This window comes from Plectropomus leopardus, chromosome 6, assembly GCF_026936395.1.
Source record: "Plectropomus leopardus strain MGB_pleo_1.0 chromosome 6, ASM2693639v1, whole genome shotgun sequence".
Lineage (NCBI taxonomy): Eukaryota > Metazoa > Chordata > Actinopteri > Perciformes > Serranidae > Plectropomus > Plectropomus leopardus.
Genome location: NC_142181.1, coordinates 15615933 through 15634301, shown reverse-complemented (window position 1 = coordinate 15634301; position 18369 = coordinate 15615933). Strand labels below are relative to the sequence as shown.

The following is an 18369-nucleotide window of genomic DNA, read 5'->3' as shown; positions in this document are numbered from 1 at the left end:
CGTGTGTATCTATGCTCATGTGTTCATATGTGCCTGCCTCTTTATGTGTATCTTCCCCCATGATAATCGCCACAGAGTGCATAATTAATTATTTTCCTCTATTTCCATGAGAGCCTTTCTCTCTTCTCTCTGCTGCTCTGATCGGTTTAATAGCTTTTTTGCTTCCGTCTCTGTCTCTTCCTATTTGTAAGTGTGATGAATTACCTGCTGGTTACCTAGGAATCTATTACCCTTGCTGCATACCAATGGGCCATTAGGGATGAATTGGTTCAAGGCTGAAACTGGCTTTGAGGTTTGAGAAAATCTCAGTGTTCTACATGATCAAACACAGGTTTCAAGCAATGCAGACCAACATGCCCATATATGCATGCAGGAACACATGCCAAACACACACACACTCACACACACATACACACACACACACACACACAGATGCAAGGTTTCTCCAATTAAAGAAACTGAGTGGCAGTATTTTTAATATAACCATAAACAAACTGAGCCTTTGGTGTGTGTGTGTGTGTGTGTGTGTGTCTACGACTGTGTGTCTGTGTGTGTGCAAAGGTCATGCCTCTCATCTCTAAGTGAGCCTCAGTGAGAAGGGCCAAGTGGCAGCACTCATCAATATTAACTAATGCCCTTCCTTTCATCCACATCATAAATCCATGGAAACAAACACCAAACACACACAAGTGTGGAATACTGGTTCATGGTGTTGTGTATATTTGTATGTATGTGTGTGTGCGCACGTGTGATGTTTACAATATACAACCTACTGAATATTTACTGAGAATCATAGCTCCAATTTTTGGCAAGGGCAGTGAGGGAAATCAAAACAAACATATGGATAGATATTTACTGTAGGTGACAGATGTGATGATGTAGGTGCAGGTAGTGTATGCTTCAACAGCTGATGTGCCAGTTTGAGTCTAAATACATCCACGACGAACACATAACAGCTTTTGTCCCACACCAAAAGCCACTTAACAGGTAATAAGTAATGAGACTGAGGGATGACAGACAGAGGTGGGTGTGCAAGAGAGATCCAGAGAGTGAGAAGGAGGAAGGAAATACTGGAAGAGAGGTGAAAACAAAAGATAAATGGTCAGCAGGATGAGTCAAGGAAATTGAAGGTGAGAAATGAAAGAGGAGAAGCAGAAACATGAGACAACAGCAAAGCTCCGTGTTTGTGATTATGCACAAGTGCATGTTTGTGCTTAGAAGCGTAAAAAAGCAAAGTGAATGGAGTGAAAGAGAAGAAAGACTGCGGATGGAAATCCTTTGATCAGAACATGAAAACAACAGCAGCTAAGCCGAGAGAGTGAAGAACAACAAAAAGACGTCACAGACAATTACTGTGAACATGGCTCCGTTCAGTACAAACACCCCTGTGTTTTTCTAAGGCGATGGGTAACACTTAAAATCCACTGTCATCTCTTCTCATGCTTTTCATCTTCCAAACGCCAGAGCGTGAAAAACAAACAGAGGAAATAGATATTTTTTTCTGTATCAGCTATCATGCCCAGTGGGAAAATAGAGATCTTAATGACAGACAGATGCAGCCGAGGCTCTTACAGATATGTGTGTGTGTGTGTGTGTGTGTGTGTGTGTGAATTGTGTGGGTGTAGGTCAGTGTGTGGGTTAAAGACACAGAGCGTACCTCTTAGCCCACTGAAGTCAGATTACCTGGAGGGACCCTGGCGATTCATTGACATACGTCTGACAATATCGTATGTTCATTACTACTGAGGCTTAAACAAACAAGCGAGGGAATATGATGATGAAATTCATATCCACATGGGGGAAAAAAACCCTCCATCCTCTGACTGACATTCCTCATCTGACCACAGCAAATTAATTAAATTGTTTTTCTGAGTGTTACTTTAACATCACTTGGCTAAACCAGGCAAAACACTGCAGCATGTTGTGGGAGGATTTTACTCATCCAGCTTCAGGCTCAGTAGCTTGTAAAACCTGCAACAAAACTGTCTAACTCTGTCTCATCACGCCTCAAGGAACTGCAGACCCACAAAAAAAGAATTTCATTAATATCAGTGCAGCTTTAGTATCAGTATGAGTCCCTAAATGCTGTTTTATTGCCTTTTTTTCATAACTAAAACCTTTTGTGCGCCAAGTGTCAGATCTACACTTTATGAATATCAGTGCAAAATATTGCCAACTTACATATTTAGTCGTAAAGTATATCTGAAGTTATTGGTCTTTAAAAACTCACAATATTAACATTCTAGTTGTGATCAAAATGAAGCAGATTGCTCATTATGTAGGATGGCGTTATTAGCTGATTGCTGCATGACCCTTGCACTACAGCTAGCTAACTTTAGCTCGCGCCTGACCTGGGTGCAAATTTGTCAATCTTAGGATGGTGAAGGAATGACCCACCTAACTCTCCCTATGACTGGCTACTGCTCATTGCCTTCACTGGTTGGATTGGTTAGGTTTAGGCAAGACGAGTGGTTAGGGTTAGGCAGTCAGAGGCAGAGTAAGGCAGAGTAAGACAGGCCATTCCTTCACCATCCTAGGATTCACAAATTCATGACCTGGGTGAAGCATTCTGCAGAGTGGCCGAGGAACCAGACTGAAGGCAGTAGGCATGTTTCCACACGTTAACACAGCTGTCTGTCAGCAAAGCCAACAGAAAATAAAATAAAAGCTAACACATTCAGAACACAAAACATTACAATTTCTCCATGTCTACATAGATAGTGCTTTGAAATGTAATGCTGTAATCCTACTGAGGTAATGTGAATCAAGGAAATCAAAGCTATTTTGTATTTCAAATCTTTTTTTTTCCTGTTTCTTAAAAATTAATCAGTTAATTTCAATTAATGAAAGTTGACCTATTGAGAGGAAACTAAACCAGGACTGACATCGCTACATTCAGTATTTATTTCTCTACTCTATATAGTAGTTTTTATAGTAATTGGTGGAGTCCACCATTCTTGCTTTTACTTACACAAGGAATTCACAAAGACAACATGATACACTATAATTTTATCTTATTCATAACATCCTCACTGAGTTACTGCATCCCACTGCTGCCACTTTAAATGTAAAGAATTATGCAGGTGGTGTTAATTATTGTTAAATAGTCACAGGATACGTAATTGTTACTGCTGTCAGTGCTGACAGCGATCATTTATTGAAAGGTTGAAGGCAAAAAAAGTTGACAATTTTTAGCATTTTAGCAGATATTTTTCGTGCCTTATAAAACCCTCTTCACTCATGCCAGTGTGGTGAAATCAGTTTTTACTCTTTGGCAGTTTACTTCTTAATGAAAGAAGTGAGGCACACTGAGAAACAGTCTGTTTTATTGTGCTACTAAATGAAATCAGAGGATTACCTGGAGCAAATGTGCACATTCAATGCGACATGCTGCATGGTCTAGTAATATTGCTTGCTGTTTGGTCATTACTGCTGACGCTAGAATAAAAAGATTCAACAGAGCCATTCTTCAGGGAGCACTTACAGCACTCCACCATGCATGTTTGCACACACACATGCAGATTATGAAACAATGGGCCCCTTGGCATAGATATGTAAAGGCCCTATCACCTCTCCTGAATAGGAGCTCACACACTTTATGGTAGTTTTTGATTATTTGTGGGGTTTGCTAATATGATACATATATAGTACGCTCATCTGTAGCCTACATATCCTACATGTCTACATGTCATCTTTTTGAGGGTGCATGAGACATATGTCAGAAAATTATCAGGAATTCCAGAAGTTTCTCTCATTTTTACTTTTCCTGTCTTAGCAACTCTTACTAAACTAAAAACTAAGAACGCAATTTAGATGAATCCCTCTATAAAACTAGTGGCTTTCAAGCAGTTAGTTTGCTAATCCAAATGTATGCTCATATTGTACACCTATAATGTATGTGATACTGCCTGTAAAAGTTACTTGACTGGATAAAATAAGTGCCATCTAATTCACAGCTTTGGACCTCTTGATCTGTAAACCTGCCATCTGTAAAGCTTGGAGGCTCGTGACTGACGCTGTTATGAAAGGTACACTATGCACAGAAAAAAACCACTGAATTGCAATGCATCTCTGAATGTATTGTTGCTCTTTAAAACTGTTTTATTATCACTGTTCCAGTTACAAAAACTGACTTCAACTCCAAATGAAATAAACACATATAAAGCATTTAAATTACAGAGGTATTACTAACTGGTGACTAACACAATAATGCTCCACTAAAGGTACCTGTAAATGGGAGAAGTTTAAATGAAATCCATTATTGCCACACTATTAGCACTGAACCAGATAATGTGTCTTGATGCCAGGAAAAGCATTTGGGGCCGTCAGAGTCATCGGGCGCTTTCAGTATTCCAGTAACATGAATAAACGAAAGCTTGCAGCAAAATAAATCTCCTTGCCCTGCCAGGGTTTCAGATATCATTTCACTCTATTTCCCCCAGCGTGGCCATTAAGGAGACATATAACCATGCAAAACGTCACCAATAAAGATGATGGTACGGTGCTATTATTGAGCGTCTCAAATCATCTACAAGCCGACTGAGCCATTTAATGAAAGAAGTGAGCAAGGGAAAAAGCACGGAGGAATGCCGTATGTGAGGAAGTTGGAAATATATGGGCATGTTGCCAAATCAATGTGTACTGTGTCAGAAAGAAAGAGACAGAGAGAGAGAGTGTACAAAATTGTGTTTGTGTTTGCATGTGTGGGTGGTGCTGAGTCGTAGCAGTCTGTTCCAGGAATCTACTTATTCAAAGCACCAAGCCCGAACATCAAGAGTGAATGTGAAACACTTGAAAAGTGTGTGTGCATCTTTGTGGTCATCAGTGGATTAACACCCTTTCAATTAACAACCACATGCAGTCATTTTCTTGTAAACACAGAAATACAGGCTGAAGGGTGTTTTCACTTGGCATCTTTTGGCAATGTGACCATATACTATATTCAGAACTCAGGTGCCCGGTTGCTAACACACTCCCGCTCCAGAGAACAGAGTTTTTGCCGTTGCTGCCCCAACCCTCTGGAACTCCATCCCTCCAAACATCCGCAACTTAGACTCAGTCCCCTCATTGAAAAATTTAAACCCACCCACGCTACAACAGCTGTCTCCCACTGCCTCCCCAAATATGAACTTTGATATCATCCCAATTTTGCTTTTGTATCCTGTTCTTGTATATGTATTTGTTCTGCACATGTATTTTATATTCTCTATTTTTCATTCTGTATTTGTTTTTCTTTTTTCATTTCATGTAAAGCGTCTTTGAGTACCTAGAAAAGCACTATATAAGTCCTAGCTATTATTATTATGATTATTATCTTTCATGACCAAGAAGGTGCTAGGAAATGCTGGAAACAAGGCCTTGAAAAATGAAAAAATAGGATGGTCAGTGTTATCCTGTTAACTCTGATGCGCTTTAGGTCTGTACATAACGTCTTTTTTTCTCTTTTTTTTTTTTTTTTTTTTAGGAAAAGCTTTAAATAATGCTCCATAGTTAGGTTAAAGTTTGGCAATGAAAAAATAGGATAGCCATTTTACAGGGGTCCTTTGACCTTTGACCTTAAGATATCTGAATGAAAATGGGTTCTATGGGTACCAATGAGTCTCCTCTTTATAGACATACCAACTTCATGCTAGTCCCATGTAGTTTTTGCTGTCATTTGATTCCTAATCAAGACAATCTGGTAAAAATTGCCTTACCTTGTCAACATGGACTTTACAACTATGTCGTAATGCAAAATAATGGCGTTGAAAGCATGTGATTAAAAATGTGATTCATCACAATTAACTAAAATCTTGACTTGTTTGACAGCCCTAGTAAAAAAAAAAAGTAATGGCACTAAAAGCTTTTGAAAACAATGACATCAAACCTGATCAAATACAAACGCTGCAGTCCCCATGTGGTATCTCTTGGTAGCCGCCATAGCCCTAAAAGCTATTATCAGGTGTTTATGTAGTTTATGCAGCTATCAATGTGTCCATGGCTACAGCCCTTCATGCATAACCATAGATCCAGCTTTACCTGTTTTAATCCTGTTTGCAGATATTACTGGTGCCAACGAAACCTAAACAACATTGGAATAAAAACCAGTATCTTAAAATACAGTTAACAAACACCATATCCGATCTCCTCTGCAGTGTTGACCACTTGGTTATTGTGAAGGAGGAGATCACATTTTTGTATAAATTACACTGTTTGGAGGGCACAAGTTTGACTAGAAGAGAAGCCATGACTTGGTTAAAAAACAACCAATGTTCAGGCCACTATCCAAGCAGGAAAAACAGCAATATCTCAATAATAATAATTAAAAAAAAAACCCAAACTTTTAATGCCCCAAAAAAGCCACAGGAAAAACAGCGAGGACTTGTTGAATAACAAGTTTTGTTTGTTGGTCTCAAACAGTGGTATGCAGTGACCAGCTTAGCAGGCGTCTTGCCCGGTTGACACCATCCTCCATGCCCTCCACCTCCTGATGGCAAAGTGAGCTCATGTATCATTATATCACTTTAAAACAATATGATGCTTACAAAGCATAAAAATATAAAACATTTGTGTTTGCAGAAACGTACAACACCGACATTTTCATTGAGCGACTGAGCTGCTAATTCAGAAGCCTTATCATCTGTCGATCTTTAAATTAATTAACTTTGTCCAAAACTCCTAACAACAGAGGGACAAAACAAGAATGGCACCTCAAGGAGATTTTGACTCCAACAGGTTGAATGAGTTAGGCTGCAAAGATAATCAGGTGCAGCCTGCATGTAAATGCAATTTGTGGCAGTCAATAATACATAAACAGTATTGATTTGTAAACGATTCACTAAAAGCACAATCTATATTCATTCTAAATGACAAATGCAGTTATGCATCACCACAATAACTAACCACCGAAACCGTACAGTAGAGACAGAACAGAATAGAATAGAATAGAATACCATTTTTCGGAGTTTTTCGACATAAAACTGATTAAAATAGAAACACATTTACAGCCGTGGCAGCACATCATTGTGCATCTCTGCTCTGGCACCACAAACCAGGCATAACCACCTCTTTGTTACAAATCCTTTCCTCTCCATTTCTTTCCCCTCTGTCCCTAATTCACCTTATCACTTTCTGTCTATCTTCATCAGTCTGTCTCAGCAGCTTTTTTCACGGCACACACACACACACACACACACACACACACACACACACACAGTCACATTCACATGTGCCTATGCAGTTCAGTGGCACACAGGTTTGCATACATGGCTTCAATATGGACAGAAATGTCACGCACACACTCTCACTCTCTCTCTCTTTCTCTCTCACTCACACACACACACACACACACACACACACACACACACACACACACACACACACACCAGCCTCTGGTCATGCTAATCCATGTGCATTATTTTCTATAAGCCGGTGAATAGAGACGCATTGGTAAACCAAGTGGAATAGTGTGAGACACAGATGTAAACACAGCAAGGAAAAAGTCAGACATAAACACACAACTACACAGATGTAAGCATCTATATACTATAAAGAGACTGACACATGGGTATGCATGTGCACACAGGAAATGACAAAGAAAGATTGACAGCAGAGGAGGATATATGAGTGTGTGACCCTGGGACAAGAAAATGGGTTGTATTCCTCGGTGAATATGGAAAACGACGGGGACCGGGGATTTTTATGATCCGTTCACGCTTCCTGAATACTAGAATAGGGAGGAACTAGCCAAGGTCAGAGGCAGAATTCCCCATTCTAATTCGGAGCGTTGCTCACCACCCGGAGCAAGAGTCAGGGATTAATTTAGAGATCCATTCACCACGCCTGTGGAGAGACGGCAAAACATGACGAAGAATAGAGACGCGGAGGAAAAGAGCAAGAATCTGAGGAGATGAGGAGACAACGGGGAGAGTAGCAGAGAGGTGAATGAGAGAGAAGGAATAAGTGAGAAGAAGAGCGGGCCAGAAAGGGAGACAGAAGGAAGGACAGAGAGAAAGAGAGAGGTCATGCTTGTTATGTGTAGCCTGCAGAGTGAGAGCAGACGGTTCACATATAAGAGCTTCATTTTTCAAACACTCCTCCTCTTATGGCCCAACGCCTGCATGAGTACTTGTGTGTGTGCGCGTGTGTGTGTGTGTGTGTGTGTGTGTGTGCGTGTGTGTGTGTGTGTGTATTGAAACAGAAAATAATTGTATTGCACAATTACTTGACGGAATTAAAATTTTGACACAAATTGCTATGTTTCAGCAGCTGAATATTATGTTTCCACCAGGGTTCCCACACATTTTCATAGATAAAATTTCAGAACTTTTTTGTGACTTTTCAAGGACCCATATTAAAAAAACATATTCATGCCCAGTTGCCCGGACTTTTTTCAAACATTTCAAATTCAAACTCTATTCTCTGTGTGTCCGTACACCAATGAAATATAAAGGTATATTATAGGTAGATGGAGACAAGCTCTAGGATGGGAATTGGGAAGAAACAAGTAAGAGAGAACAGCAAAAGAGTTGGTAGCTGAGCAGAAATATATAATAAAGGGGATTTTAAAGTTAAACACGGAGGAGAGAAAAATATATATTGAAAGGATCAAGCTCATGTTCTTCTACTGTATACTTTTCTTAATCTCACCAAGTCCCATGAAAACAAAACTGTCTGACTCTCCTGTTCAAAGCTCTGAGCCCTGAGCCCATTTGTTTTAACTGAAGACATAAATCTTTGAAACTGGGATATAAATATATAGTTTCATTTTCAAATAGGCTACTAAATTTCCCTCAACAGCTGGGCACTGTAGCTTTTAGCAAACTTTACTCAAACAGGAATAAATTATGAATTTGTTGGGGACTATTTTCAGCCATGGATGAATACACATTTAGTGTATCAGTGAGTACAGCAACTATTCACAGCTCCAGGACGGTATATGTGGGACTGACTAAAAATTAACTAAAATTGCTATGTCCATGGCAGTAAAGGGACATCAGCCAGTTTAAAAGCATGACTTGTTGATGTGTTTATGAACGAATTTCAATAAAATTAAGTACAGATATCAACAGTGTCCAGAGAATGATTCCCACTGGCTTTGGTGACTTTTCCTCTGGACCCACTAATAGGTTTACACTTTTGGTTGAAAGTGAAATGTTCCTTTAATTATTGGATGGAGTGGCACATTTTATATAGACATTCATGTAATCCCTAAGGATTCATTTATTTTGGCGATGTGTAAGCAATATATAAGTGATTTGTTTTCAGAGACGTTGTCTTGTGGATGTAATGATAGTTTCAAAAGTTATTTTTTATAGAAGATACCAACTTTTTATTTAGCCAGACTGAAAAAAATCATATTTCCACATGATTTGACAGTAGCCGCACCATTCACCATCATTTGGATATTAATAATATATTAATAATCCTGATGTCTTGCGCATCATTTAACATACATTTGCCCAGAATTTAGCCAGACCCATTTTGCTATCTGTGGAAATTCCAGGATATCTACTAGGATTTACAATAACGTTCTTTGGGTTTATGTTTGGCAACAAAGCATGAACTGTATTTGAACTGAACCACTGGTGGGTCATTGGGATTTAAGTAGAAATAGTAGATTTTGTGAAAAGAAAGAGCAAGGTTTCTGGTGGCCACAGTGACATATCTCAGTCAGTTGGGTTTCAGCGCTTACATGCATATATAAAACACCTGCTGGGTTGTTTTGCATGTTCAGAGCCAATACTCTCCCTTCAGCACACCCCTTTACTCATCACTAATGAAATTCATACCCCTCTCTTTAGATTATACTAAAGCCACCTGATGAGTATTCAACGTGTGCCTTCCCACTCCCTCTAAAAGGTGAACAGAAATAGATGCAGCATGTGATGATATTGAGGGTGGGAGGTAGTAGATGGACTATTAATTTTCCAATCGTTGTAGGTTGCATAAACAGGTCTGTTCATTCATGTGGGGCTACGGGGGGCAGGAGACAAACAAACAAAGTTGGAAATTGCGTTTTGATTTATGATATGTGACTTGCATTTGGCTGCAGTTAAATCCTACAATAATACCTTCCAGGGATATAAAATGTCAAAATGTATTTCACTCATGCGTAATGCAACACGGATCAATTGCAAGATGATATTTAAGATTTTTCAGACTTTGAAGCAGTCCTTTGAGAAGCATTTATTTGCCATTTTCAGGAGCACGGTGTGACAATAGAGCCGCTTGTGTCAGCTTTCATTTACAACCTGGAGATATTTCAAGAATCTTGTTAAACACAACGATATAACATCACAAGGAGAAGTGCTGCATTGTTGTATTATACTGTATTGAATTTGTTCGCCCTGCCTAGTTAACAGCCCCAGTGGCGGATTTGTTAAAGTTTAATGAGATAAGGAGGTGAAACATTACAGCACAATCACTTGAAAATTTCCCTAAAATAAGATGGATGCGACTGTGTAAATGAGGGGGTATGATATGATACCCTTGAGGGGAATTCAGCTTGCGAGGACAGTGCAAAACACTGTGCTCTGAACACCTTCACATTTAATAGCAATGGAAACAGACTTTCATATTATGCTTTTCTCTTTAATCAACATCGGCACTGCACACTTTTGTGTTGTGTCAAAGAGAAAATGACTTCACTAAATATATGAATATGTTCAAAGTAACAACAGAAGCTTTGTCAATTCTCATGCATTGACATGAAAACATCTTACCAGGAGGCAGATGAGCAAGAGAAGTACACAAAAGGGATCCTTTAGAGATTTGTTCTCATCTCAAAAGGGCAAATACTCACAACCACAGACAGAGACACACCTAACAACATTAAAGGCATTTAGATCAGTGTGGCACAAACCAGTGTCACTCCGCAGATGTCAGAAAACAAACAAGCAGACTTATTCAGTCATGCAAATGCATGCAGCGAGCCACAGCAAAGCTCTATCGCTGTCAGGAAGAAGAAGCAAGCAATTCCACCAAGTAAAGACATCTCACAGTCCTGGCAAACAATAACAGTGATTATGTCAATAGCCTTCTTCTTTGTGATGACAAAATATTATCAGATCATCTTCAGTAAATTGCAATGCTTGAGCAAGTAGTACTCCAAGGGGCCAGTTAAACTGAAGGGATTGGGTTAAACGTCTTCTACCAGCAAACTATGTGTTTGTATGGGGAAGAAACAATCACAATCATTGTGCATAAATACACTCTATGGAGAGAAGAGCAGGGAAACTGAGAAGGCAAAAGCATGGGATAAAAGCCAAACTGGTGAGCATCCAATAAGCAATTTCAACTAAAAAGTGTTTTTACAAAAAATGTTCCAGCATGTCATCTTTGGTTAATCTTATTCTTTAACTTGGTTCTGACCAAAAACAGACATCTGAACTTTGTATAAAACACCAAAAACATGGTCAAACAAAGGTGTTTAATGGCAACACTGGCTTTATGGTCATCACATGAAAGTTCTAGTGTACAGGATTTAGGGGGGTATGGGATATTATATAATATGTATGTAAGTATAATAAGTATGTTTATTTGTTTGTTTCCTTGTTTAATGTATATTCACATGGAAATGAGAATTATTGTGTTTTCGTAACCTCAGAATAAGCCTTTTATATCTACAAAGGAAGCAGGTCCATGTCCATAGAGTCCACCAAGTTGCACCGCCTTGTTTCTACAGTAGCCCAGAATGGCCAAACAAAACACTGTCCACGTCAGAGCAACGCTGATTTGTAATGTAAAACAACTTTATTCAGTGTTTTTCCTGGTTAAATCACCTGATCCTCTGTGCTTTTTTTGGCTTCTTGCAGAAACCTCCTGAACAGCTGGATCTTAAGTTATCATGGTAAAAGATGTGAGCAGACATTAACAGGTGCTACACTAGCAGCCCGTCTGCAATGAGCCAAACAGTGCTGGAGAAACACTGATATGTAAAGTAAAACTACTTTATTTAGTGTTTTTGGGTTTTTTTATCAGCTGGTTTGTTTGTGGATAATTTGGTTCTCAGTAAAAACGTCCTGAATGATGAACACTGAAGGAATCCTGACCAGGAGTTCATTCTTGGCACATGGGTGAAGTTTCAGCTGGCCACTCTGACAGATGCCACTAAATCTTACATTCTGCTCCTTTAAAGGGCCAGAACCAGAGAATCCTTCTCATGTGCCTTTGAACATGAACACTGTGATCAATTTATATGGGTTTTTATGGGTTGACATATGAATCTGTTTGTTTTAAATAAAAAAAAGGTATTTAACAGAAATTGAATCTTTATAGATATTTCATTATGATAACATTTTTAATATTCAAGACGCACACATGAGAATTTGTAGCATTGGAGCAGTTCCGAACTGTTGGCAACTGCTGGCTGACTTCATAGGCCTGTTAAGTCTAACACTGACAAACATCGCAAACTTCCAGGTCGAGGCGAAGTGTGAGGGATTAGATCTCGACTCTCAGAGCACAGAAAGGGATGGTGAAAGATTAGCTGTCACCCCTCAAAAGATCATAGAAGACACGGGTACCAACTGTTCCCCTCTGTTCTGAACGCAGAGGACCCATTTTCACCCTTGTCTGCAACTGTTCCCAGACTAACTATACAGTTGTAATAAGATGTAATTATGATGGGCAATATTACCTTTTTGCACATGGGATGGAGAGTGCTAAGTGAGAATAGATGTGAACGACATATAGAAAAGCAAAAGTATGATTACAAGAATGGTATTGGCCATAGTTGCTGGCTACATTGACCACTGACATTGCCTCAAAATTACTTGCAGAAAAAACGTTTGTATTAAGAACCATTCAAATGTGCTTCATGGTGTCTAAAATCAACATTTCAAAATGGCAATTTGTTCAGCTACTGTTGCAGTAAAGCCACGTTTCAAACCACATCTACCAAAGACCACTCAATTGAGTGCATGAGAAAGACAATGAAGTTGTGGTCGGATCCTTTGAACAACTCAATTTCTTAATTGAACCAGTATCTATCAAACAGTACAGTGAAACTGAACTAAAAACCCAGTAAGAAATAAAGGAATTCAAAGAGAAATAGAGAAAAAGGTTTTCTTTCAGCCTCATTTTCAATCACACATTCACTTTTAAACACTTACATGCATTGGTGACGGCGAAGCTGTTGGCAGTCTCTATATTGTCGACGTGTGGGACCAGGTTAAAGGGAGCTTCTGTAGCATTAGGGCTGGTGTTGTGAAGGAAGATAGCTAGTCGAAAAGCTGTATACTCCTGATCAGTATTCCTAATGAACAACCCACCTAGAGAGAGACAAAGAGAGGGGGCAAAGAGGAGGAGTATGGAGTAGAAAGGAAGTGATTCATTGTAGGGCGGAGAGGGGTCGGATTGTGAGAAAGGGAGAGACGGGAGGAAGGAGAGTTATGTGGAGAAAGAAAGATAGATAAGGAGGGAGGATGGGGAAAACAGAGGAGGGGACAGAGAGGAGAAAGCCAAGATCTTCATTAGCTTTGTTACAAAAGGTAATTTGTCTTTCGACACATCCTCACTCTCACACAAGTACATAAACATGAATACAAACACACTTAGGGAAACCCACACTGCGTATTTCATTGATGGAATCAGAGAAAGACAGAGAGGGAGGGAGGAAAGAAGAAGAAAAGAGAGACGGCGAAGTCGACAGGAAGGCAGTCAAAGAGATAATGAGTTGGAGAGGGCATAAAGGAAAACTAGAGGAGGAAGGCCAGATCAGACAGTGTCAGCTAAATAAAGGAGGAGCACGGGCCGTGCAAAAAGAAAGGGAGCAGGAGATGAGTGCTAAGCGTCAGTTGGCCTTTAAATGTGAGAGCATCCCTCAATATGGCCCTTCTGACAAAATGAGAATTAGAGGGGAGAGAAGAGATGCTAAATGAAGCTGACAGTATGTTGTAAAGAAAAAAATAGAGCCAGAGTTAAGAGGGGGAAGAACAGTGGAAATACAGTATGCAGGAAAGAGAGCTGTAGTACACATGGTAAAGATAGGCAGATCCCCTCCTCTGTTTGAACGTAGAGATGTTGCGATAGATATTTTTTCCCGTTTTCTATACCGATTCTGATGCCTGAACCAGTCTATCGACAAATACCAAGTACTGATGCAATCCTTTAAGCAGCAAAATCCCAACTTTTAAACAGTCCGGTCATCCAGAACAAATAATGTGACGATTTTGTTGGTTGTCTTTGTCCCTTTAGGGCTCTCTTTGTAGAATCTTTCGCCTTGTTGTAATGCAGTTTCAAATATTTCAAACTGCTGCAGTGTCCACTGTTTATTCTCCTTTCCTTTAATGAACTTGCCACGCTCCTTCGCCAGTTCAATGCTTTATAAATTTGCTGGTGTTGAAATCAGCAACACTTGTGCCACCCCTCAAAACTATAGCATTGCATAATGTTCATGCTGTCTTTTAACTGTTGGAAGTTTGTTATGTAAAATCAACAAAGAAATCAATTCTTATTTGTCGTTTTAAAGCAGTAGTTGCCAGTGGCTGCCCTGGGCAACTTGATGTGTAGGCGAATGTTTTAGAGTGGCAAAGAAGAGCTGAAGAGTTTCCCAGGAAACTGTTGTGAAACTGCTTAAAAGTTTATAATAAATTATGTGGTGTCAGATCGATGGATAGACTTTTGCATACTCACCGATACCAATCCAGAATTTTAGGCAGTATCTGAGGCATTTCCATTATGAGTATCAGAACAAATCTAAAAAACCTCTACTAATTTAGGAGTCATATAAACAACTCAAACCTTTTCCATCATTTGAGACTGGGGACTGATACTGTGAAATAAAACCAATAACTGTTGAAATTAACTAAAAATGTATCAAACCTAATCTAGCTACATATACTTGCCATTGGAAAAACAGAGGGAAAAATTAAAAAAGAAAAAACCTGCAAAGTCAAAATGTAACTAAATCCACATCTATTAAAAGTGCTATAGGTCCATAAGGCCAGTAAGAGAAGATAGAATGACCATAACAGAGCCATAATCAATATATTGACAAAACAGTCACAGAAAAAGCAAAAAGCCTGAGGTGCTGTTTTGGGAAAATTTAAAGATGACATTGAAGTTGCATAACTAATTTAAACTTGGGGAAAGAGTGATAAACTGTTATATTATTGTTTCTGTGAACAAGGGTCGTCTTTTGTATCCAATAGTTTCATCGCCTGAATAGAGCTTGCTGTTTTGTTGTATGTGTGTAGCTATCACTGTTATACATGTCTCTGAGATGCTCATCCTATACATTAGTTCTACATTGCTTCACATGGTAGCCAAACTGAATTGAAATAAACTGATGTGACTTAAGTTTAACTGAATCAGAATCAGCTGAACTGGATTACACTGGTAGACTGTGTAGCCTTGACATCGCATTGAGAGAGAGAGAGAGAGGGAGAGAGAGAGAGAGGAAGGGAGGGAGGAAAGATGACAAGGGAGGAGTCAGGAGGGAGAGCATACTAAAGGAAGCAATCGTCACTTCATATATTACTTGTGTGTGTCTGTGTCTCATTCATGCTAAACGTTTATACTGTCTCCCCTTTTTGTTGTCTGTTTCTTATTATGCTCCTTAGTAGATCAGTAAGCAAGACACTAAACACAAACACGCACACACAGAGACAAGACATCTTAGCACTGACAGTATAATTCATTGGATTTAATCTATATGAAACTCCCCTGTTACTGATAACACATCTGGTGTGAATTGTCGAAGGCAAAACAAACAAAACAAAGCCCCGTGTTTTGGGGCAGAAATCCACCTTAGAGCACACACACATTAATACACATGCACTTCAGCTACATGGAGTATAGATGTGTCCCAAAATGACACGCTATTGCACCAGTCTCTCAAGGAAATTTCACAAATATTCACATCTTGATCAGTCTCTGTCTCCCCTACACACAAAAATAAACTGTCAGTGCTTCCACTGACATTACACTTGTGTGCAATGCAGAGATATGCAAATGACTCCGCAAGTGAAGTGCTGGAGAGCTGGGTGAATGATCATGAATGTACATTTGAGTGTTTGAGAAGAACGATCAGTGGGAGAGAAAGAAGGAGTGCATGTGTTGTGTGTCTGTACTATCACACAGGCTTTAAACAGTATGTGTTCATGCATGCATGTTGACTGTGTGTGCACATGTATGCTTTCCTGTCAGAAGTATGCATCGCATGCTGTATTAATTCAGCTGTGCACAGCAAACAGCAAGTGTGCATTTTTTGAATACATGTGGGCACTGTACATGGGCACACTTGAAAACCTGTGCATATGTGTGTGTGTGTGTGTGTGTGCGTATCAAGCAGAAAATATTTAGCATATTAGGTTTATTGGCAGCTGTAGGCAGACAGAGTCAAGGAGCTGAATCTCATTATAGGACCTCCCAGCTGCCCCCCACAAGGAGTGATGCAGTGCATTCATTATCACACACATGCCTGTATGGATGGATGTGTGTGTGTGTGTGTGTGTGTGTGTGTGTGTGAGAGAGAGAGAGAGAGAGAGAGTGTGTGTAAGAGAGAGGGAGAGAGAAGAGGGGATGCATGTGTGGTCCGTTTGCACTGAGCAAACCAATCATGATCCAGATTAAGTAAACTTTCGGATCTGTAGGGCGGGTTGAAAGACAGGCTGCCTGCGCACTGACATGAGGGTAACTGGAAAAGGGCAGAGAGAGCGCGCGAGAGAGAGAGCGATAGAGAGAGAGAGAGAGAGAGCGATAGAGAGAGAGAGAGGGGGGGGGAGAAAGAGAGAGAATGCTGCAGTGTCTAAACAGTGGAGAAGACTAGAAGGGAACAAAGCTTGCTGAAACATTCATGAGCCCAGAACGGGCTTTAAAATATACCCAAATACAGTAAACAGATAGATAGAGTGAAGTGTGCATTTATAAACCTGCAGTCACAGCAGAGAAACACAGTCCCCCCTTAACCCCCAAAACACAAGAAGAAAAAGATGCACCAGAAGGAAATGTATTTCTCTACTTGTATATTCTCTTCTTCCATCATTTCTGCGTAAACCGCTTGAGTTTTACGTTGAAATTGTGTTTTGGAGGGTGCCCCCCCCCCCCTCCTTTCCTCGTTGACTGTCGTCCGCTAAAATCCACTAATACTTAGTATGCCAGCTCTGAGTGCCCGTGCGTAAATTCAGCAATATTCCAACTCACCTATCTGCACCGAGCTGGGGAAAGCCCCCGTCGCCAGCCCCAAAAGGGCGGAATACACCCCGAGAAAGTGCCAAGACAAAATAATAATCCTCATTTTTCTTTCCTTCAATCCCTTCAGAAACTGTTGAGAGACATCGAGAAAGAGAGAGAGGGGGGAAAGATGCAAGAAAGGAGAAAAGCGCCAGAAAAAGGGGGGGAAGAAGAAAGGTGAAAGAGAGAGAAAGAGAGAGAGGTTTGTCCCCCGTCTTGTCCAGCAGTATTCCTATTCCATGATGGGCTCGCTGGTTTCCTGCAGTGTCCGCTCAGGAGAGAGCTGTGCGTCCGGTGCACATGTACAGACGGGGAGAGAGAGAGAAAGAGTGGGGAAACTCGAATGATTGGCGAGCTGGGAGAACAGTCTGCATGGAGGGACTGGACATGCGCGTCTCTCTCTCTCTCTCTCCTCTCTCTCTCTCTCACTCACTCACTGAGATGGTTTGTCTTCCTCCTCCTCCTCTCCATCTCCCACTTTTCCCTCCCCTGTCTGCCGTTTTTAATTTGCTATAGCACTGAATCTTATTGCTGTAGCCTATTGATAAGGCTTGCTCTGGGTTCATCTAAGGAAAAGCACTCACACACCAAAAAAAAAAAAAAAAAAATTGCGTACGTGTGTGCGTGCGTGCGTTTTGCGCGAACTACTTCGTGGTCGTGCCCCCTCCTCTGTGTACGCTTGACAGCATGTAGCCAAACAGAGCTCATATTTAAAATGAATGCTGCGCAAGAAATATAGAAAAGAAAGTGTTTCAAGTGAAAATGGCAAGTAAAGATTGCTGATTTGTTGTGCTTTTACTATTTCGATTGGTGCGGCAGACTAGTGAGAGTGAGTGAGAGTGAGAAAGCGACAGGGGGGCTCTGCCTGCGCCTAACTAATTGCATTACAAACCCAATCCATCCTGACGCATTGGTCCACACGCGGGCAAACCAGACTCGGTGCGTCCCACCAAGGCCAGCCGGGGGGGGGGGGCTCAGCCACGGGACGCTGATGGCCCCCCGGGGACCCGCTGAAATTACTGTGATTTTTTTAACGTCACGACCTCGTGAGCACAAACATCTGGACACGCGGAAAGGGGAGAAAAACCCCAGAAGAAAGACAGCGCGATCATTCAGCGACACAGTCTGATAAAAGCCAGAAATAATGAGGTATTTTGTGTAACCTAACATAAGAAAATAAAACGTTGGAAAATAATCATAGCCTGGAGTAGA

The 18369-nt window shown here is 40.4% G+C and overlaps 1 protein-coding gene across 5 annotated transcripts in view; it reads right to left on the bottom strand.

Annotated features, from left to right (window-relative positions):
- The window catches only part of gria4a (glutamate receptor, ionotropic, AMPA 4a), a 127185-nt gene extending 109559 nt beyond the window's left edge, over window positions 1-17626 (bottom strand). For 2 of the 5 annotated variants that reach the window (XM_088078863.1, XM_088078864.1), the window contains exons 1-2: window positions 17128-17626; window positions 13095-13253 (exon numbers count right to left, since the gene is read on the bottom strand). In XM_088078863.1, coding sequence (XP_087934989.1) covers window positions 13095-13253; window positions 17128-17221 — 253 coding nt within the window. In that variant the 5' untranslated portion in view covers window positions 17222-17626. The remainder of the gene's footprint in view (window positions 1-13094; window positions 13254-17127) is intronic. The other 3 variants (XM_042486326.2, XM_088078862.1, XM_088078861.1) reach the window with 2 other exon arrangements.
- Between the last annotated feature and the right edge of the window lie 743 nt (window positions 17627-18369).